The sequence below is a fragment of the Erythrolamprus reginae genome, chromosome 9 (assembly GCF_031021105.1).
Source record: "Erythrolamprus reginae isolate rEryReg1 chromosome 9, rEryReg1.hap1, whole genome shotgun sequence".
NCBI classification, from domain to species: Eukaryota; Metazoa; Chordata; class Lepidosauria; order Squamata; family Dipsadidae; genus Erythrolamprus; species Erythrolamprus reginae.
In genome coordinates this window covers 12,388,913-12,411,081 of record NC_091958.1, presented here as the reverse complement: position 1 = coordinate 12,411,081, position 22,169 = coordinate 12,388,913, and the positions used below count along the sequence as shown (strand labels likewise).

Here is a 22,169-nt window from a genome sequence, read left to right as displayed (position 1 = left end):
GTTGACATAAAGAGGCATCATAGCTAAATGAAGCCAGGGTTCACCAAATTAATCAAGGGGTCCAGCCCTTCCCTGGTGCCTAAACCCGCCCCTGCAGATCCCCTCGCACAGGGCCCAGTTCCCACGACCCCCCAAAGCCAACAAGATCCTTCTCCTTTTTTTTTGCAACCTACTCGTGCGAATCCAGGTCGGACTCTGGTAACGCCCAGGAAAAAAAGGGGGGTTTGCACATGTGGACACGGATACAGAGAGGGCGTGTAGATGTTTGCGTGCAAGAGGCTGGATCGGCGCAAAGGGAGCAGATCTTGATCTAGGCGGACCCAAGGCAGTCGTTCTCGAGGAGGGGAGCCTCCGAAGACCCCCAGCAGCATCCTTTACATGCGTGTGTTTCCCAGCGGCGGGCAGGCCCGGACCGGCCCCTCCCGCAGCCGGCCTAGCCCGGCCCGACCCCTCCGCGCTTCCCGGCCACCGCCCCACCGCCCCGCCCGCCTGGGGAACCTGGGGAGCGGCGGGATCCACCTTACCTGCCGGCGGCGGCGCAGGGTTAGCGGCGTCCCGAGGAAAGCGGCCTGGGTTGCTTGGGCGCCGGAAGAATGAAGGCGGGCGGGCGGGAGCGAAAGGAGGAGCCAGGCGGGCTCAGCTATGGATGCAAAGAAGGGGTCGGTCAGTGCAACAGGCGGGTTTGGGGTGGGGGGGTCCGCTAGTCGCTCCCCCGCCCAGAGACGAGACCCTCCCTGGAGCCACCGCGCGCATCCTCGGTGCTCCCCCCCCTCCACTTTCAACATGCAACTTCATATACCTTATTATACATATGACTTATTATACTGTACATATGATTCAAATACTGTACAATACAATACTAATAATACTAATACTAACAACAGCAGAGTTGGAAGGGACCTTGGAGGTCTTCTAGTCTAACCCCCTACATGGCAGGAAACCCTACATTACTTCAGATGGTTATCCAACATAGAAACATAGAAGACTGACGGCAGAAAAAGACCTCATGATCCATCTAGTCTGCCCTTATACTATTCCTGTATTTTATCTTACAATGGATATATGTTTATCCCAGGCATGTTTAAATTCAGTGACTGTGGATTTACCAACCACCTCTGCTGGAAGTTTGTTCCAAGGATCTACCACTCTTTCAGTAAAATAATATTTTATCATGTTGCTTTTGATCTTTCCCCCAACTAATTTCAGATTGTGTCCCCTTGTTCTTGTGTTCACTTTCCTATTAAAAACACTTCCCTCCTGAACCTTATTTAACCCTTTGACATATTTAAATGTTTCGATCGTGTTCCCCCTTTTCCTTCTGTCCTCCAGACTATACAGATTGAGTTCATTAAGTCTTTCCTGATACTTTTTATGTCTAAGACCTTCCACCATTCTTGTAGACCCGTTCAATTTTGTCAATATCTTTTTGTAGGTGAGGTCTCCAGAACTTGTTCTCAAAAACATCCAGTGTTGGACCATTCACAACTTCTGGAGGCAAGCTGTTCCACTACCACTACTACTACTACTACTTCTTCTTCCTCCTCCTGCTCCTCCTCCATCATCATCATCATCATCATCATCATCATCATCATCATCATCATTATGTTATTATTTATTAGATTTGTATGCTGCCCTTCTCCGAAGACTCAGGGTAGCTCACAGGAAACAATGTAAACAACACAACAACAAATCTAATCAATTAAAAATTACAAACTAAAAACCCAATATACTAAAATCAGTCAGCCAATTCATTCACAACCACAATTAATTGTTCTGTCAGGAAATTTCTCTTCAGTTCTAAGTTGCTTCTCTCCTCACTTAGTTTCCACCCATTGCTTCTTGTTCTACCCTCAGGTGCTTTGGAGAATAGGTTGAGTCCTTCTTCTTTGGGGCAATCCCGGAGATACTGGAAGACTGCTATCATGTCTCCCCTGGTCCTTCTTTTCATTAAACAAGCCACGCCCAGTTCCTGCAACCGTTCTTCACATGTTTTAGCCTCCAGTCCCCTTGGTTGCTCTTCTCTGCACTCTTTCTAGAGCACTGTTTCCCAACCTTGGCAACTTGAAGATATCTGGACTTCAACTCCCAGAATTCTCCAGCCAGTGAATCCTGGCTGGGGAATACTGGGAGTTGAAGTCCAGATATCTTCAAGTTGCCAAGGTTGGGAAACACTATTCTAGAGTCTCAACATCCTTTTGGCAAACTAATCACATTCCAGGTTAGCTTTATATTATTTCATCTGAATCCAACTTTCTTCAGAATCCATGATGGTCAGAATCCTTCCATTCCCCACCTCTCTACATGGGGCTACCATTGAAAAGTGTTCGGAAACTTCAGATCGTGCAGAACGCAGCCGCCAGAGCCATCGTGGGGCTTCCAAGATTCGCCCATGTTTCCTCAACACTCCGTGGCTTGCATTGGCTACCAATCAGTTTCCGGTCACAATTCAAAGTGTTGGTCATGACCTTTAAAGCCCTATATGGCATTGGACCAGATTACCTCCGGAACCGCCTGCTACCGCACGAATCCCAGCGACCGATAAGGTCCCACAGAGTTGGCCTTCTCCGGGTCCCATCGACTAAACAATGTCGTTTGGCGGGCCCCAGGGGAAAAGCCTTCTCTGTGGCGGCCCCGGCCCTCTGGAACCAACTCCCCCCGGAGATTAGAGTTGCCCCCACCCTCCCTGTCTTTCGTAAACTACTCAAGACTCACTTATACCGCCAGGCATGGGGGAGTTGAGATATTCCTTCCCCCTAGGTCATTACAAGTTATGCATGGTATGTTTGGTTTTATAATAAGGGTTTTTAGTTGTTTTATTATTGGATTGTCACATGCTGTTTTTATCATTGTTGTTAGCCGCCCCGAGTCTACGGAGAGAGGCGGCATACAAATCCAATAAATTATTATTATTATTATTTAGTCAGAGCTGAAAAAGATTCTTGGAGGATAAGCAAAATGTCTTCAAAGAAAAATTGGCTCTCTTGAAAAAGCATATTTGAGACTATTTCTTAGCTGGGCATGCCAGCAAGAACTCAGAGCCATGTCCAAACCACTAGAGGTAAGTTTGCTCTTTAGGCCGCTGTCCAAAAGCCCACCCCAGATAGAGGAGTGAAACATCCTAGTCTGGTTTAAGCATGTGTGAACCCAGTTTCCCTGGAATCATCGTTAACCAGTACTCAACATGTGGTTCACTTTTGGGTCAGTGTCACGTCCAGTGAATCCGCGTAATTATGGGTTTGGGTAACAAACTGATTCAGCCATGGGTTAGCTTGGTCTTCCCATATTGGATATGACCTATAAAGCCCTTCATGGCACCGGACCAGACTATCTCCGGGACCACCTTCTGCTGCACGAATCCCAGCGACCAGTTAGGTCCCACAGAGTGGGTCTTCTCCGGGTCCCGTCAACTAAACAATGTCGCTTGGCGGGACCCAAAGGAAGAGCCTTCTCTGTGGCGGCCCCGGCCCTCTGGAACCAACTCCCCCCAGATATTAGAATTGCTCCCACCCTCCTTGCCTTTTGTAAGCTTCTTAAAACCCACCTCTGCCACCAGGCATGGGGGAATTGATACTCTTTCCCCCTAGGCCTTTACAATTTTATGCATGGTATGTCTGTATGTATATTTGGTTTTACAATAAGGGTTTTTAACTGTTTATATTGGATTGTCATATGCTGTTTACTACTGTTGTTAGCCACCCCGAGTCTACGGAGAGGGGCGGCATACAAATCCAATCCAATCCAATCCAATCTTTAATTAAATTGCTAGAGTTCATAATTTCTCTAAGTAAGTAGAACTGTTGTAAGGTTTCCATGTAGATGCAGAACTAACAGATGGTAGATCCGGTTTCCTTTGTACTTTTAAATCTTCTGTGACCAATTCATTTTTCTTTGTAGAATGCCTTTTGGGTTGCAAGAGCTGGGGACGTTTTCTGTGTAAAACCAAGCAAAACTGCCATCTACTTTTGCTCTTGGAGATTAACAAGATTGCCAACTGCCATATTTTTTGGAGCATAAGACGCACCTTAGTTTTGGGAAGGACAATAGGGAAAAGAATCTGGTTACCAGGTATTCATCTGGCTATCCTCCTTAGCCTGGTCAGCTTCAGCACATTATTTTATTCTGAGAGAGTAACAATGAAAGAGCTTGCAAGTCAGTAAGAGCTGGGAATATCATTAGCACCTGGAAAGAAACAATCTGAGCAATGAGAGCAATGGAAAAAACCCTGCAAAGCCTTAGGGCTTGGAAAACATTTGTCTTTGCAGAGAGTAACAATGAAAGAGCTTGCAAGCTGGTAAGAGCTGGGAACATCATTAGCACCTGGTTAGGGCTGGAAAGAAACATTTGGAGCAAGTTAGACAATGGGGGGGGAAAACCTACAAAGACTTAAGGCTTGGGAAACATTTTGCACAGAGAGTAACAATGAAAGAGCTTGGGCACATTCATAGCACCTGGTTAGGGCTGGAAAGAAATATCTGGAGCAAGTAAAGCAATGAAAAAAATTCCCCTACTAAGACAGGGTTTGGAATACATTCTTGGCAGAGAGTAACAATGAAAGAGCTTGCAAGCCGGTAAAAGCTGGGAACATCGTTAGCACCTGGTTAGGGCTGGAAAGAAACTTACTCAGAGCAAGTTAGAGTAATGAAAAAAAACCTGCAAAGACTTAGGGCTTGGAAAGCATTCTTTGCAGAGAGAAACAACCAAAGAGCCTGCAAGGAAATAATAATAATAATAATAATAATAATTAGATTTGTATGCCGCCCCTCTCCGAAGACTCGGGGCGGGAAGAGCTGGGAAGATCGTTAGCAGCTACTTAATTAAGCCCCCCCCCCCAAAAGCTACATTCAAAATTTAAGACTCACCCAAATTTTCAGCCTCTTTTCGGGAGGAAAAAGGTACATCTTATATTCTGAAAAATACGGTATTTATTTATTTTTAAAAAAAACCAACAGAAAAATGGGAGTTCTACTCGCTTCACATTAAATTGAGAGCATGCTGCCGATGTAATCAACAAAGGAGTTTATTACCAAAATACAATTAGTCAATACATGACAAAACTTCTGTAAAAGTAAAATAAATTATTCTAACGTTGTTCAGTATCTCGTCAGGTAGTCAAAAGTAGCTCTATATACAAAGCCTGCGTCCGTCGTTTCTAAAGAAGACACTTCTAAAGAGAGCTTAAGGCATGCAGTTTACTGTGCGGATCTTACGAAATAAGCCATCCTATCAGTAAGATACAATATGAGAGAGAGAGAGAGAGAGAGGGAGGGAGGGAGAGAGCGAGAACAACGACAACTTCTGTGATCTTCTACATGTCAGTTTTCTATACGTTTTATACATTGGCTATAAAAACCATTGCCGTTGTATCACAATTCTTTTTTCTTAAAAAAATATAAATGTATCCATGCTTGTGAATTATCAAATGCAAAAGTCTATTAAATATATTTTTTTTAAACATCACTCTTGAGCACCGACTGTACATTTTATTCATTTATTTACTGATTAAATAAGAGCTTTAAAATTCACTTCACTTGCCTCTCAAGAGAAAGACTAAAAATAGCTTCTCTTGGCCAAGCTGTTAATGCCATATTTAATTGTGGAAGCAGGGCCCCTGTTTAGCATAATATTGTTTTTTCCAGGTGAGCTGTTTAATGCAATCGTGTGGAATGAGCTCAGACTGAAGGTGTTAAGTCTATTTGGACAGGAGACCAAAGAGTGAATTACATTGGGGCATCTCGCATCCCGGTTTGACTTCTGCATCCACTAAGGTTCAAGCCATGTTTGCATATCTGCATATATAAAGACCAAACCATCTACACAAGCTAGCATTTCCTAGGGGGAAAAAAAATATGCAAATCTGGGCTTGCTTTCTATGGGTTTTTTAAAAAAATGCACCTATTTAAATACTTGTCGTGCACAAGCACAAATATCCAGTGAGTGCAAATATGATTTCAATCACGTCTCATATTTTTCTACTCTGTTCTTGGCAGTTTTACAACTTGGGTAGTTCAGCTCGAAGTACGCTGATTCTTTAGCATAGCATGTATTCAATGCAATATGTTGAATACAATTGGAGGCTGTGTGGAATAAGGTGGCTCTCTCTTTTCTTTCTCGATAAACTCTGCTCCCTAACAAGGGCATATAAATAACTGCAGCTAGAAACTTTTTTAATTCAGAGCACTGAGTTCGGCTCCTGCATAAATTAAAGCAAACAGTATTAATTATAATGAGTTTTAAGAATCCTCTTACCAATATCTAAAAACTGAAAAGACATGCTATATATATATATATATATATCTGAAAAGTGCGTTTGGATAAACAGGAAATTCATGACATCCAAATAAAGTACATCTCAACATTCCCTCACCCCCACCCCAAGGCAAGTAACATGATCAATAAATTCCGTTCAGGCTCAAGACTGAAGAATGTCAGTTTAAAATTGGTTGGCTTCTTGTGCAAATAACGGCAATGCCACTCTTTTAGTACTGGCTAGTCACTTAATTTCCTATTTTAAAAATTAGCTCAGATGTTTTAACCGTGAGTTAAAGCTTACATACAGAAAATACCTTTATTTATTCCTTGTGCAATTTTTTTTAATTGCATGCCTAAAAATTAATAGCTAATTTCAATAAGAGCTTCAATGCAATATTATATCCTGTAAGCATATACTGTCGCAATTGTCTTGTAGTGTACTAAAGAGGCATGATCTATTATGAAGAATGAAAATAAACAAAGAGCAGTTACCATGGCTTGAAAGGGAAAAATTAAAAATGAAATTTTAACCTGGGTAATTTTATAACAGAGCCTAACCAGGTTACAGTAAACAGATTGCTTACTCTAACACAAGGAGATGAAACATTGGTCTTTTGTAGTATGTGTGCACATACTTAAAGAAGTACCCCTTTTTGCAAGCATATCAGAAATTCATGCTGAGGGTAAAATGGGCTTTACCCTCAGGTTTTAAGATATTGGACTCTTTTCATTCATTCTTCTATTGAAAAATGAATACAAAGAGTCCAATATCTTAAAAACTGTTCTAACCAATCTTATTTCCATTTTCTTGACTGGGAGAATCAGTATCCTGAAATGGAGACATACTCTCAGTTTCTCCTTAGATGAGGAATATCTTAACACTGACAATTTTAAGACTTGTGGACTTCAACTCCCAGAATTCCCCAGCCAGTTGCCTGGGGAATTCTGGGAGTTGAAGTCCACAAGTCTTAAAGTTGCCAAGGTTGGACATCCCTGTCTTAAATGTTCTGTTACTTAACAAAAAATTCTCCACCTCAACATGGGCTTCATTTCCCAAAATCCCTCAAATTCTAGAAACTGGAATCCGTGCATCTTAAAGTTATTGTGGTTGAGAAAAGTTGTCTTAAAGGACAACTTGGAAACACCAGATTCTACATCCTATCTAACTGTAATCTTAACCTGACACATTCCTGTAAATCAAAAATGAGTAACTTATTTGGTGGTAATAGATTATATCTCATTTAAAAGTAAAAGATCGGGCAATGAAAAGCTGTTGTTTTTTCTGATTTTTTTTCTTTATTTCTTTTGGCAACAGCGGGTAACAGATAACTCTGAACAGTAGGCTCTTCTCAAATTTGGACTATACAGGGGCCTTCAAACTTTGCAACTTTTAAGAGTTCTGGACTTCAACTCCCAGAATTCCTCATCCCACCAAGGTGGCTGAGGAATTCTGGATGTTGAAGTCCACAAGTCTTAAAAGTTGCTAAATCAGACTATTATAATACTCTCAGTTCAAGGTACTGCTGCATATAATTTGGAAAGAAAAAAATATGCAGGATTAAACAACGCAACAATGAGGAATCCTACACTGGGTAATATAAAATGCTTTCCCCATTCAGCGTTTAAAGCTTGAAAACTATTTACACACAAGTTTTTCCATTTGCACACTTCAGAAATATTTGGGGCGAGGGCAGGGAAGGAGATACCCAACTCAAGTAGCACCGTAAAAACTGCGAGGTTTTTAACTCTGCTAAAAATACAAATATAAATAGATCAATAAATAAGACAAAAAGGAATATATCTCGCCAAGTCTTTGCAAAACAATTCAAAATTGCATGTAAAGCCACTTGCAAGCAACCAGCTACTTGAGCTAAAGGAAATGTAGCAGGCGTGACATGAGCTGAGAGAGAATTGTTAAAAGGAAGCATCCAACGTCACACAAAGAACAACCTTGATTTTGTAGTACTGAGACTCTGTAAGTAGCATGGAAATCATTGAAATCCATGGCATAAGACAGGCCAAACATGGCCATTTCCAAGACTTTTGGACTTCAACTCCCAGAATTCCCAGGTTAGCATGGCTGGCTGAGGAATTCTGGAAGTTGAAGTCGGTAAGTCTTAAAAGTTGGCAAGAACAGAGGACGTGCCTGGCAGAAAGAGATTGTAACGCCTGCCAAATCCTAATAGTGTAACATCACAAAGGTGTCAGAAAGAAAAGCAGAGCCCAGCTAAGAACGTTTTGTGATGGCTTTTACCTTCCTGAGTTCTTTTCCCAAATGCGGAGATGAGAAAGGAAGGGCAAGTTGCAAAATTATCCTCCATTCTCATCTCGATGGAATAATCCCTCCCTTAGGTTAAAAGCTGCTGTTGTTTCAGCAGGGTTTTAAAAAAAAATTCGGAGTTGCAATGGACTTGCAACTCCGATTTTACAATGTTATTCGATGAGAGGGACTCCGTACATAGATTTTGCAATGTTATTTGATGAGAGGGAGGGAGAGAGAGATGGAGATAGATCAATCCCTTTCACTGCACTTGCTTCAGAGTTGGAATAACATTTTATCTCGTATTTTGTGGCCCTTCTAAAATTATGCCTGCTGTTAAGCCTGCTGAAAGGAAAATACTAATAAAATATCAGCTTAACCTATGTACAGGTAGAACGGAAAAAACCTTTGCTAGAGGCTCCAATGACATACATGTGCTTTCCTACCACATCAAAGAATTAACCAGCCAAACATTTTACCAAGAGGAAGGACTTTTTATGTCGTTTGATGCAGCAAGAGAGTTTTGCCTGGACAACCATCGGTTGTGATGGGAAGCCCTACGAAACCAACACAGGCTTCTGTCCTCCGAATTGGCTGCTTTATGGTCGTATTGAGATGGTTTTCGTTAAAACTCGCCCGAAGCATTTTTATAGTTTCTGGATGCATTTCTAGTAGAAAGGTTAAATCCCTTTTTTTTTTTGTTGATTCCTCCATGCCACTATCATTTGGGTTAATAATAGGCATTAAAAATAGTTCTGTGGGTAGAAGGTAACATCTGGATATTTTTTTTTTACTGTAAACGCAGCATTATTTGTGTCAAAAGCTTGCAAAATAATCTGCTCTTTTGAGGATAACAGTGGCTTTGGAGGGAAGCAGGAACAAAGACTTGCTGAAGAAAAGCACTTTGAGCAAATAAATATGTACACATACATACATGGTTATTCCTAAGTTCTTTGATTTAGCACAGAGGTAGACAAAGATGGCTCTTCTATGACGTGTGGACTTCAACTCCCAGAATTCCTTGAGCTTGATTGGCTCAAGAATTCAGGGAATTGAATTCCACAAGTCATAGAAGAGCGAACTTTGCCTAGCCCTGATTTAGGCAAGTCTTGCAGGGAAAATTGGAGATGCGGAGTGAAGGGAACTTTGTCTAGCTCAATGTCTTTCCACGTGGGCCATTTGAAGACGCCTGGACTTCAACTCCCAGAAATCCCAAGGTCAGCACGGCTGACTAAGGAATCCTGGGAGTTGAAGTCCACGCACCTTCCAAGTTGCCAAGGCGGAGAAACATTGATTCAGTTTATGCTTGGAGTTGCTGCGTGGTCCTTATTGAGAATGATGTTGATGATTTCCCCTTCGTGTTCTTTCATGTGGTCCAACAAATTCTCCTTGCTGGTGGACTCAAACCCACAGATACAACAGCAGAAGAGCAGAACACAGTATTCCGAGCCCAAGTAGGATAGGCCTGTGGCCTTCTCCGAACTGCTTGAGGTATTGGTTGTAGACTTTTGATCCTGGTGGTGGTCAGAACTCATTTTGTTCGCGGCCGGTTTAGGAGAGTTTGAAAAAGACACGCTTTCGGAGCTACTAGTAGTGAAAGGAACGGCATCGCCTTCCAAAGTTTTGGTTACTTTCTTCCCAGTAAGCTGACCCAGTAGCCTACAAGACAAAGGGAAAAAGTTGTTTTATTTTTAATTCATGGAACACCCAAGAGATGGGAAGGTTGTTCGATACTAGACGCAATTGATACTGAAAAATTATACAGTGATACCTTGTCTTACAAACTTAATTGGTTCCAGGACGAGGTTCTTAAGGTGAAAAGTTTGTAAGACGAAACAATGTTTCCCATAGGAATCAATGGAAAAGCGATTAATGCGTGCAAGCCCAAAATTCACCCCTTTTGCCAGCCGAAGTGCCCATTTTTGCGCTGCTGGGATTCTCCTGAGGCTCCCCTCCATGGGAAACCCCACCTCTGGACTTCTGTGTTTTTGCGATGCTGCAGGGAAATCCCAGCATCGCAAAAACGAGCGCTTCGCTGGCAACGGAAGTCTGGAGGTGGGGTTTCCCAGCGAGGGGAGCATCAGTGAAATCGCAGCATCGCAAAAACACCAAAGTCCTCGAAACCCCACCTCTGGACCTTTGTGTTTTTGTGATGCTGCGATTTCACTGAGGCACCCCTCGCTGGGAAACCCCACCTCCGGACTTCCATTGCCAGCAAAGCGCCCGTTTTTGCACTGCTGGGATTCCTCTGCTGGGATTCCCCTGCAGCATCACAAAAACACGTCCAGAGGTGGGGTTTCCCATGGAGGGGAGCCTCAGGGAAATCCCAGCAGCGGAAAAATGGGTGCTTCACTGGCAACGGAAGTCCAGAGGGGGGGCAACCCAGCAGCGGCGGTGGGTTTGTAAGGTGAAAATAGTTTGTAAGAAGAGGCCAAAAAATCTTAAACTCCGGGTTTGTATCTCGAAAAGTTTGTATGACAATGCGTTTGTAAGATGAGGTATCACTGTATTCTGCATTTCCTCCAAAGTGCTGCACCGTTATCTTCAAACTGTTATTAAATATCCTCTTGCTTTTTAAGGAGAAGTTTAGAAGTTTGACATAAGGCAGTGATGGCACGTGGAACCTTCTTTGCTGGCACATGAGCCATTGCGGTAGCTCAACTCCAACGTGCATGTGTGTGCCAGCCAGCTGATTTTTGGCTCACACAGAGGCTCTGGGAGGGCGTTTTTGGTCTCCAGAGAGCCTCCAGGGGGATGGGGGAGGGCATTTTTAACCTCCCCCGGCTCCAGGGAAGCCTTTGGAGCCTGGGGGAGGGCAAAACACGAGCCTAAGGGGCCCACAAGAAGTTGGGAAACATTTCCAGACTCCAGAGGGCCTCTTGGAGGGCGGGGAAAGCTGTTTTTGCCCTCCCCAGGCATTGAATTACAGGTGTGGGCACTCGCGGATGCGCAATAGCATGTGTGCACGCTCTTTCGGCACCCCAGGTAAAAAAGGTTCGCCATCACCGGCATAGGGAGAGTTGTCGTGGGCAGCCAGATGGGCGGCATATAAATTTCGTAAAGAAATTTTAAAAAATAAAAATAAAGAGGCCAGCTAGCAAAAGCATCCGTTTTCTCCATCCAACCCTTATTTTTGATTACATTCTTTCTTTCAACCCAGGGGATTAAAACGGGCGATCTTTTCATCGTGGTTTCGGATCGGGTCTGGCGCTTGTCACAAACCTAAACGGGGGCTGCCGATCGCACACACCTGCCGCTTTGTGAAATGGCATCGTTAATAGCTTTGTTCACTTGTTCATAATTATAGTTTTCATCGCTTGCGTGTTTCCACATATGAGACTTAAGGGAAGGAGGGTGGCTGCAAACGTATCCGCAGAGAGAACATCTGAAACGACAACAGCGGGGTGCAAAAGTTATTACAAGTGTAAACACACAGTGTAGCAAAGCATTGTCATCGGACTCTGGGCAGTTGTGGTTCTAGTATGTTGTATACAGTGATCCCTCGGTTAGCGCGGGGGTTACGTTCCAAGACCTCCCGCGCTAACCGATTTCCGCGTTATACTGGATGCGGAAGTAAAAACACCATCTGCGCATGCGCGCCCTTTGTTCCATGGCCGCACATGCGCAGAAGGTGGAGCGACGCAAGTTCGGAGGCTGGCAATGCAATGGTGATTTTTCCGGGCTCCTCGCCGCTACCCACAGGGCAGCGCTGGCGGCAATGGCAATGGCAACCCTCCCTCCTTCCCTTCTCTCCCTCCCTCCTTCCTTCCTGATTTTGGCCAATCAGCAATCAGTATGACGTCATCGGGCGGGAAAAACCGTGGTGTAGGAAAAAAAACGCGGACTTATTTTTTAATTAATATTTTTTGAAAAACCGCGTTGCAGCGTTTCGCGCTAATCGAGAACGCGCAAATCGAGGGATCACTGTAATAGCAATAGCACTTAAGACTTATATACCTCTTCACCTTTTCTAATGCCTCGAGCCCTTAATATAGTTGTTATTATTATTATTATTATTATTATTATTATTATTATTATTATTATAGTCCTCAAAACCCCACCTCTGGACCTCTGTGTTTTTGCGATGCTGCAATTTCACTGAGGCTCCCCTCACTGGGAAACCCCACCTCCAGACTTCTGTTGCCAGTAAAGCGCTCATTTTTGCGATGCTGGGATTCCCCTGCTAGGATTTCCCTACAGCATCACAAAAACACAGAAGTCCAGAGGTGGGGTTTCCCATGGAGAGGAGCCTCAGGGGAATCCCAGCAGCGCAAAAACGGGTGCTTCACTGGCAACGGAAGTCCAGAGGCGGGGGTGGGTTTGTAAGGTGAAAATAGTTTGTAAGAAGAGGCAAAAAAATCTTAAATCCTGGGTTTGTATCTTGAAAAGTTTGTATGACGAGGCGTTTGTAAGACGAGGTATCACTGTATATATATTTTTAAAAAACCCAAAGACTAGAAAGGGAGACAGACTAAGCAATAAGGACTGATCCAGCGAAACCTTGAGAACTTGTGACCCTGTTATTTAGCCACAACATTGCTACTGGTGCTACTGTCTCGGTGAGCTACTTGTTACCTACTTGAACTGTTCCATTAATTGCACTGCCTGATGCTCCTGCGGATGGCGTCTCATGTGACACTTCAAGCTATTCATACTTGTGGTGGAGAAGTCACAGACACGGCATCTGAAGGAAAAAACAAACAAAGAAAGGGTGGATTCCAGCAGGTCTTGTGTCCCCTCCATTCTGCGCACGGCCTCTCGGAGGGAACACCCCGACTCAAAAGTCCCTTATTTCATGGTAAAAAAATCACACTCTTTATTGATAAAAGCAACACACAACGATAAAGCATATTGAATGCCAAGAAAAAGGGAGTAATTTCTCTATCCAAAATGAAACATCAACAAAGTCTGGGAAAAGCTTAGCAACTCGGCTGCGGACTGCATTGGCTGCCAATTGGTTTCCGGATGCAATTCAAAGTCTTGGTTATGACCTATAAAGCCCTACATGGCATTGGGCCAGAATACCTACGAGACCGCCTCCTGCTGCATGAATTCCAGTGACCGGTTAGATCCCACAGAGTTGGTGTTCGCTAGGTCCCGTCAACTACTAGACAATGTCAGTTGGCGGGGCCTAGGGGAAGAGCCTTCCCTGTGGGGGCCCCGGCCCTCTGGAATCAGCTCCCCCCAGAGATTCGTACTGCCCCACCCTTCTCGCCTCTCGTAACTGGGATTCATGCGGCAGGAGGCGGTCCCAGAGGTAATCTGGTCTGATGCCATATAATGCCGGGGTGGCGCTGCTAGATCTGTATGTCAGCGGTTCAAATCTCATCACCGGCTCAAGGTTGACTCAGCCTTCCATCCTTCCGAGGTGGGTAAAATGAGGGCCCAGATTGTGGGGGCAATATGCTGGCTCTGTTAAAAAGTGCTATTGCTAACATGTTGTAAGCCACCCTGAGTCTAAAGAGAAGGGCGGCATAAAAATCGAATAAATAAAATAAATGCCATTGCATTAATATGCAATTCCTCTCGCCTTCTCAGCAAACTCCTATATGGAGGATCTATCCACGGATTATCCACTCTAATGTCTTCCTCATCCTCTGACTTAGATCACTCCCTCATTGTCACATCAGCCCCCTCTAGTGGTTCCTTGAGTTCACTCAGGTCACTTCCTCACTCTCACACTCTCCATGAACTGGCAACCCCTCTGGTCCAAGGTACCCAGAAGGTGCTGTGATTCAGCCTGAGGCTGCTCAGGGACCAGCTGTGTCTCTGCTGGCTCCATGCCCGGAGGAGGATGACAGCGCAGAGGAGGGGGCTGAACAGTCGGACGGGGGAGAGGAAAATCAGGAATGGGATGAAGGCGAACAGCATGAGAGCCCTGGGGGGGGGGGGGGGGGCTCTCCCCAGCCAGTAGCTTGGAGTCATTAGGTGATGACGCACAAGCTGTCATTGACATGAGACAGAGACGTTCAGAGCAACGAAAGGAGCAGTTAAAGAGATATTTTCACCATTGAAGTAGAAACAGCTGGGTTTGGGTGTGGTACTCATCAGCAGGGTTTAAAAGGCAGGCAAGCCCTTTAAGCCATGTGGAGTGTTATCAGCTTGGCGTGGCGTTATCCTGTCTTGTTTCTCGGCATCTCTGTTCTTAGCTTGTGGCCCAGCAGCTTTGGAAGATCCGTGGGAGGTATAGGTCTGCTATCTACAGCCTTGGCTTGGCAGCAAGAATTCTGTATTGCTGCATGGACTTTTGGCCTTCGTGAATATATCTGAAGATACAGCATTTTCCTGTTTGTAAGGACATTTTCTGTTACCTGTGTTTTTCTTGAATTTTATAAAACTGCCGTTGCCTTTTACCAGTGTGTCTGGTTTCTCTTTTTGGGTTGGTATTGGCTTCTGGAGTGACCCAGACAGAACAGAAGGGCCTGGCTCATCCTCCTCACTCACAACATCCTCCACCCCGGCATTTTAATGCAGCAGAGTTTAAAACGTTTTAAAAAAATATTTTGGAAAATTAGCAATGCTTCCAGATTTGATCACTTGCAATTCAATAGTTAAACACGGCTTTCCTTTCGCTCCAAATTCACTTTTTGAAGGATAGAAAAAACAAAATCTGGTTGGGGAATTCTGGAAGTGGCCGTCGGCAAAAGGCTAGTCAGAAATGGCTGCCATTAAGATTGCAAAACCACGAGTCAAAAATCCGTTCCAGATGTTGGCAACCTATTCAAGCGAGGAAGCAGAGAGGCAGATGGCTGCCAAAGGCTGAAAACCCCACAGCCTTTGCAAAAATGATAGCTAAATAGTTTAGTATGACAGGATGGAGAAATATAAGGACCGTAGGCCTGTAATTGAATTTAACAATTAAATTAAAAAGCAGATTTAAGATTTATTTCTATTTCAACCCTTGCATTTCTTTAGAATGCAGTCTGCAAAATGTTCCTCGGTGGTGACTGTGACTTGACAAACCTCAGTTGATTGTTTTCAAGCACTCTCTGAATATTTTAAATGGAATGTTCTAAAAGTTCACGTGTATTTTGCAGATGGGCTCTCTAAAAAGCCGGGCTAAATCCACTTGCTTTGGCTTGAATTCTGCCAATGAAAACAGATTCCACTTACGGCAAGTAGACATGTAGGAAACAGTGTGCAGAAGGCTGGGGGGATTCTAGGTATGTTGCAAGAACAAATCCCTGATCATTTATGCCTTTCTTCAAAATCAGAATCTATCTATCTATCTATCTATCTATCTATCTATCTATCTATCTATCTATCTATCTATCTATCTATCTATCTACCTACCTACCTACCTACCTATCAATCATCTTTCTTTCTTTCTTTCCTTCCTTCCTTCTTTATTGTATTTATATACCGTTCATTCCAAAAAGGACTAAGAGCGGCTAACAAGTGACATAAATATAATAATAGTAAAATACATCAAAGTATACAATAAAATTAATAATATAATAAAACAATTTTATGCCTTTCTTCAAAATCAGAATCAATCCTATCTATCTATCTATCTATCTATCTATCTATCTATCTATCTATCTATCTATCTATCTATCTATCTAATCTAGCTATCTTTCTTTCCTTCCTTCCTTCCTTCCTTCTTTACTGTATTTATATACCGTTCATTCCAAAAAGGACTAAGAGCAACTAACAAATGACATAAATATAATAATAGTAAAATACAGTGATCCCTCGAGTTTCGCGTCCTCGGGCATCGCGAAAGGGCTATATCGCGAGTTTTCAACCCGGAAGTAAACTCCACCATCTGCGCATGCGTGCCTTTTTTCTATGGCCACGCATGCGTAGATGGTGGAGTTTCCTGCCGGGCAGATAAGCTGCTGGGCGGCTTCCCTGGGTCTTCCCCCTCTTGCCCCGGTAAGACCCCAGCGGCGGCGCGAGCAACGGCGTGGGCGGGCGGGCGGCACGCGCGGGGAAACCCCAGCTCCGCTTCCCAGCTGGGAAGCGGCCCCAGCAACAGCGTGGGCGGGCGGTGCGCGCGCGCTTGGGGAAACCCCAGCTCCACTTCCCAGCTGGGAAGCGGCCCCAGCAACGCGCGCGCGCTTGGGGACATCCCAGCTCCGCTTCCCAGCTGGGAAGCGGCCCCAGCAACGGCGTGGGCGGGCGGGCAGCACGCGCGCGGGGAAACCCCAGGCGCGAGCAACGGGGTGGGCGGGCGAAGGGCGGGCGGCGGTGGAAGTAAAAACACCATCTGCGCATGCGCAGATGGTGTTTTTACTTCCGCACCGCTACTTCGCGAAAAATCGATCATCGCTTGGGGTCCTGGAACGGAACCCTTGCGATGATCGAGGGACCACTGTACATCAAAATATACAATAAAATCAATAATATAATAAAACAATAATATTCTAAAAAAATAAATAAACTACAGTCAATCTAATTCCAGGCCTGCTGGAAAAGCCAGGTCTTAATGATGATGATGATGATAATAATAATAATGATTCCACAGGGTCGGAGCCACCATCGAGAAGGCTCTTCCCCGAGGTCCTGTCAACTGACATTGTTTGGCGGATGGGGCCTGGAGAAGTGCGACTCTGTGGTTCCTTATTGGCCGCAATGAGGTATGAGGATGGAGGCAGTCCCGTAAATAGTCTGGCCCTGAGCCATTTAGGGAACCTAAATGGCTCACTGACTGCTGCAAGGGTCAGAAACAAACAAGAAACAGAGCCGGCAGAAATTCCCCAGATATAGAAATAAAAGTTATCTGCACCTGTAGGGCTTCTCCGAGTTGTGAATCCGTCTGTGATTCCTCACTCCAACGTACGTTGTGCTTGTGTAATCGCAAATGTCGCATCGGTAAAGTTTCTGGACTGAAAACTTGTCCCCTGCAATAAGAACATCAGAAGACATTTTGTAGTAAGTTTATGCACTATTTATTGAATACTTAATATTTATCTCCACAATTGTCTTTTCTAGTTGCACCCAGATGTCCGGGGAGAAACACTCATTTTAACTCACCTTATTTAAATTCACTTTATCTTAATTTAATATTGTGGTATTTTAACCAGTTTACACTAGGGTATAGTGCTTATGATAAGTCTCCGTTTTATGATGACCGATGTGATCATTACCTTTACTTTGATATGGTCGACTGACTAATCAAATAAAATTGGAATGAATGAATACTTAATAGTTTTTTTATTGTCCTTCCTTCTCTAGTACCTTAGGATGATCCTTAATTACGTTTAAAATAGGAAATAATTAAATAGTATGTTTTTACCCATAAACGTTTTAATCATTTTCATCATTATCTAGAACGGAACTTTTATAGCTATTAAAGAAAATTCAGCTACTTGCCTCATCTGTTATTATGATTAACCTTGTAGTACAAAACCTTTAAATGTCACTGTGCTCCTCAACAAATAATGCTGTCGATAATTTGTCCTTTTTGTGGCTATTCAAGTAATGCGACTTAATCAACTGAAAAAGAGTCCAAGCACCTATTTGAAAACTTATCTTGGTCGGTAAGCCACTCCCACCCAGTCACATGACTGTTAAGCCATTCCCACCTGGTCACATGACTATCAAGCCACACCTACAAAACATCTTCAGATGTCTTTATCTTAATATTACATTAAGATAAAGTGAATTTAAATAAGGTGAGAAGACTTAAGCACTGGCAAATGACGTTATCATTGACTGGAGGTAGGAGATGACCAGGTTGAGCCAGAGGATGAGATCAAACATATATCCATCCTAAGATAAAATACAGAAAATAATATAAGGGCAGACTAGATGGACCATGAGGTCTTTTTCTGCCGTCAGACTTGTATGTTTCTATGTTTCTATCAGCTTGGAATCGCTATGCTCCCATATTAGACCTAAGTCCAGCACCCCCATCCCTTGAATTCCGTTGGCTCCTATCTAGCATCAATTTACCTGGACCGTTAGTAGATCAGATTCTTGCTTTGAGGTATAATGCAATAAACTTGAAGTGCTTTGACCTAAACTCCAACACCTGCTTATTCATGCCTGAGTAAGTAGTCAGTATACCCAATATTGTACTCTTACACCAGTGTTTCCCAACCTTGGCAACTTGAAGATATTTGGACTTCAACTCCCAGAATTCCTCAGCCAGCAGGTTGGGAAACACTGACTTACACAACTCTCAGATTAAATTTGTTAAAGCCCTACACTCCCATTCCTTTTTACTAAATGGTTTAGCTGAGCTGGTGGGTTTGCGACCTTGCTTTAATGCATACATGTTTTGGAAGGGGAAGAAGACACAAAACTCAGTTTAGCTGTGGGTCTTTTTCTAAAGTGATCCCACATTCCCCCCCCCCTCCAATCCTGGGTGCTGAGGATCCCTTAAATCTGTGGTTCTCAACCTGGGGGTCAGGACCCCTTTGGGGGGGTGGAACGACTGTTTCACAGGGGTCGCCTAAGATCAAGGGGAAAAGACAAATTTCCCATGGTGTTAGGAATTAAGGCTTCTATTCTGGAGCCTTGGAACGCATTTTTACAATCTGACCAATCAGGAGTTTACAGTGGGATTATCCCTCTGACCTTCCTGCCAATCAGCTTAAACTCTGTTGGGAGAATTGGCGCTAGACTTATGGTTGGGGCTCACCATAACATGAGGAATTGTATTAAGGGGGTCACGGCATTAGAAAGATTGAGAGCCACTGCCTGAATAGAATAGAATAGAATGGAATTCTTTATCGGCCAAGTGTGATTGTACACACGAGCAATTTGTAAGTGCAGCCGTGATGAACAGGAACCCTGATGATTTTCTAGGTGGGGGGGGCAGGTTCCTGCTCAAGCAATTGACACGCAGGCAGATGCTGTGCCATAAACTTCGGGTTTTTTTTTAAATAGAGGCAGCATCTGTTTGACAAGAAGGTTTCCTTCCTGCAATTGTGACTTAATTTGATTGCAAAGGGCTTCCAAAATGCTTTGGAATGCAAGCATTCTCATTTAATGAGTACAATTAAAAAGGAAATGATGTTAAGGGAAGGCAGGCATCTGACATGAGGTGTTCGAATAAAAAAGATACTTTAAGATACCACATTTGGAATACTGTGTTCAGTTCTGGAGACCGCACCTACAAAAAGATATTGACAAAATTGAACGGGTCCAAAGACGGGCTACAAGAATGGTGGAAGGTCTTAAGCATAAAACGTATCAGGAAAGATTTAATGAACTCCATCTGTATAGTCTGGAGGACAGAAGGAAAAGGGGGGACATGATCGAAACATTTAAATATGTTAAAGGGTTAAATAAGGTCCAGGAGGGAAGTGTTTTTAATAGGAAAGTGAACACAAGAACAAGGGGACACAAGATGAAGTTAGTTGGGGAAAGATCAAAAGCAACATGAGAAAATATTGTTTTACTGAAAGAGTAGTAGATCCTTGGAACAAACTTCCAGCAGACGTGGTTGGTAAATCCACAGTAACTGAATTTAAACATGCCTGGGATAAACATATATCCATCCTAAGATAAAATACAGAAAATAGGAAGGATAGAATAGAGAGAAGGGGAGGGGGAGTAGCCATTTATATTAAAGAAAGTCTAAAAACAACACTAATTCAAAATACGTGTCAAGATCTAGAGACTCTCTGGATTTGCATGCAAAATAAAGAAGGTTCTGTCATTAGAATTGGGGTGATCTATAGGCCTCCAGGGCAATCCGAGGAATATGACAACAAGATGGTGGATGAAATTACCCAAATGGCAGTAAAGGGAGATATTGTGGTTATGGGTGATTTCAACATGCCTGATGTTGACTGGAATATCCCCAGTGCCCTTACATGCAAAAGTAAGAATATAGTAGAGGCCTTTACAGGAGCAGCTCTGGCACAGCTGGTTAAGACACCAACTAGAGGGGAGAATATTCTAGATTTAGTTTTTACGAATGGGAATTGGGTTTCAGATGTCAAGGTGGGAGAAAATTTAGGTTGCAGTGACCATCTATGTTTGTGGTTTGATGTAAAAACTCATTGTGAGCAATCCTATAATGCAACCAAAGTATTGGATTTCAGAAAAACAAATTTTAATGCAATGGGAGAATATTTAGATAATGAATTAAAGGGGAGGGATAAAATGGCAGGAGCGAGCATCCAGTGGACTGTATTAAAAAAGGCCATCTTAAAAGCCACTGGACTGTATGTAAGACAAATAACTAAAGGTAAAAGGAAGAAGAAACCGCTATGGTTTAGCAATGATGTAAGGGCTATAGTCAATGAAAAAAAGGCTGCCTATAGGAGGTATAAAGAGTCTGGAAGTATAGCTGATAGGGAGGTATATAAAATGAGACAGAAGGAGGCGAAACAGATAATATATGCTGCTAAAGCCTCAAAAGAGGAAGAAATTGCCAAATCTGTAAAGAAGGGGGATAAAACCTTCTTCAGATATATTAATGATAAGAAGAAGAAAAACTGCGGCATCACGAAGCTTAGTACCGGGAATAATACATACATTAATGGGAATAAGGAGATCGCTGACCATTTCAATAGTTACTTCTGTTCAGTTTTCTCAAAAGACACCTTACAAAATAATACTATAGAGGGATATAGCATTGCTTCCAGCTGTACGGATTCAGCTCCAGTGATCTTAGAAGCCGATGTCTTAGAAGAACTTGAACGATTAAAGATAAATAAGGCAATGGGTCCAGATGGCATCCACCCCAGAGTTCTTAAAGAACTCAGATCTGTCATTACTACCCCCCTGACTGATTTGTTTAACCAATCCTTGTTAACAGGAGAAGTTCCTGAGGATTGGAGAATGGCCAGTGTTGTGCCTATTCACAAGAAGGGCAGTAGAGAAGAAGCTGGTAACTACAGGCCAGTTAGCTTGACATCAGTTGTAGTTAAAATGATGGAGACTCTACTCAAAAAGAGGATAAATCAGCACCTAAAAAACAATAACTTATTAGATCCAAATCAGCATGGCTTTACTGAAGGCAAATCATGTCAGACTAATCTCATTGATTTCTTTGACTATGTCACAAAGGTGTTGGATGAAGGTGGTGCCGTGGATATTGCCTACCTGGACTTCAGCAAAGCCTTTGATACGGTTCCACATAAAGAGCTGATAGATAAATTAGTGAAGATTGGACTTAATCCCTGGATAGTTCAATGGATTTGCAGCTGGCTGAAGCGTAGACATCAGAGAGTTATTGTTAATGGCGAGTATTCTGAGCAGAGTCAGGTTACAAGCGGTGTGCCACAAGGATCTGTTCTGGGTCCTATTCTTTTTAATATATTTGTGAGTGACATAGGGGAAGGTTTGGTAGGGAAGGTTTGCCTATTTGCCGATGACTCTAAAGTGTGCAATAGGGTTGATATTCCTGGAGGCGTCTGTAATATGGTAAATGATTTAGCTTTACTAGATAAATGGTCTAAGCAATGGAAACTGCAGTTTAATGTTTCCAAATGTAAAATAATGCACTTGGGGAAAAGGAATCCTCAATCTGAGTATTGTATTGGCAGTTCAGTGTTGGCAAATACTTCAAAAGAAAAGGATTTAGGGGTAGTGATTTCTGACAGTCTCAAAATGGGTGAACAGTGCAGTCAGGCGGTAGGGAAAGCAAGTAGGATGCTTGGCTGCATAGCTAGAGGTATAACAAGCAGGAAGAGGGAGATTATGATCCCACTATATAGAATGCTGGTGAGACCACATTTGGAATACTGTGTTCAGT

General features: G+C 43.2%; 2 protein-coding genes across 4 annotated transcripts in view; both read right to left on the bottom strand.

Moving 5' to 3' along the window:
- The window catches only part of DPY19L3 (dpy-19 like C-mannosyltransferase 3), a 47,768-nt gene extending 47,163 nt beyond the window's left edge, over positions 1-605 (bottom strand). Inside the window, exon 1 of one of the 2 annotated variants that reach the window (XM_070760291.1) lies at positions 525-605. The gene's annotated coding sequence lies outside the window, so the exon portion shown is untranslated. Of the gene's footprint in view, positions 1-173; positions 394-524 lie in introns of those variants that run through there. The other variant, XM_070760292.1, reaches the window with a different exon arrangement.
- Positions 606-7,525: 6,920 nt separating this feature from the next.
- Positions 7,526-22,169, bottom strand: part of ZNF507 (zinc finger protein 507) — a 28,857-nt gene continuing 14,213 nt past the window's right edge. For both annotated transcript variants that reach the window (XM_070760288.1, XM_070760289.1), the window contains 4 exons: positions 17,241-17,355; positions 13,089-13,193; positions 11,760-11,894; positions 7,526-10,168 (listed from right to left, as the gene is read on the bottom strand). In XM_070760288.1, the coding sequence (XP_070616389.1) occupies positions 9,805-10,168; positions 11,760-11,894; positions 13,089-13,193; positions 17,241-17,355 (719 nt within the window). In that variant the 3' untranslated portion in view covers positions 7,526-9,804. The remainder of the gene's footprint in view (positions 10,169-11,759; positions 11,895-13,088; positions 13,194-17,240; positions 17,356-22,169) is intronic.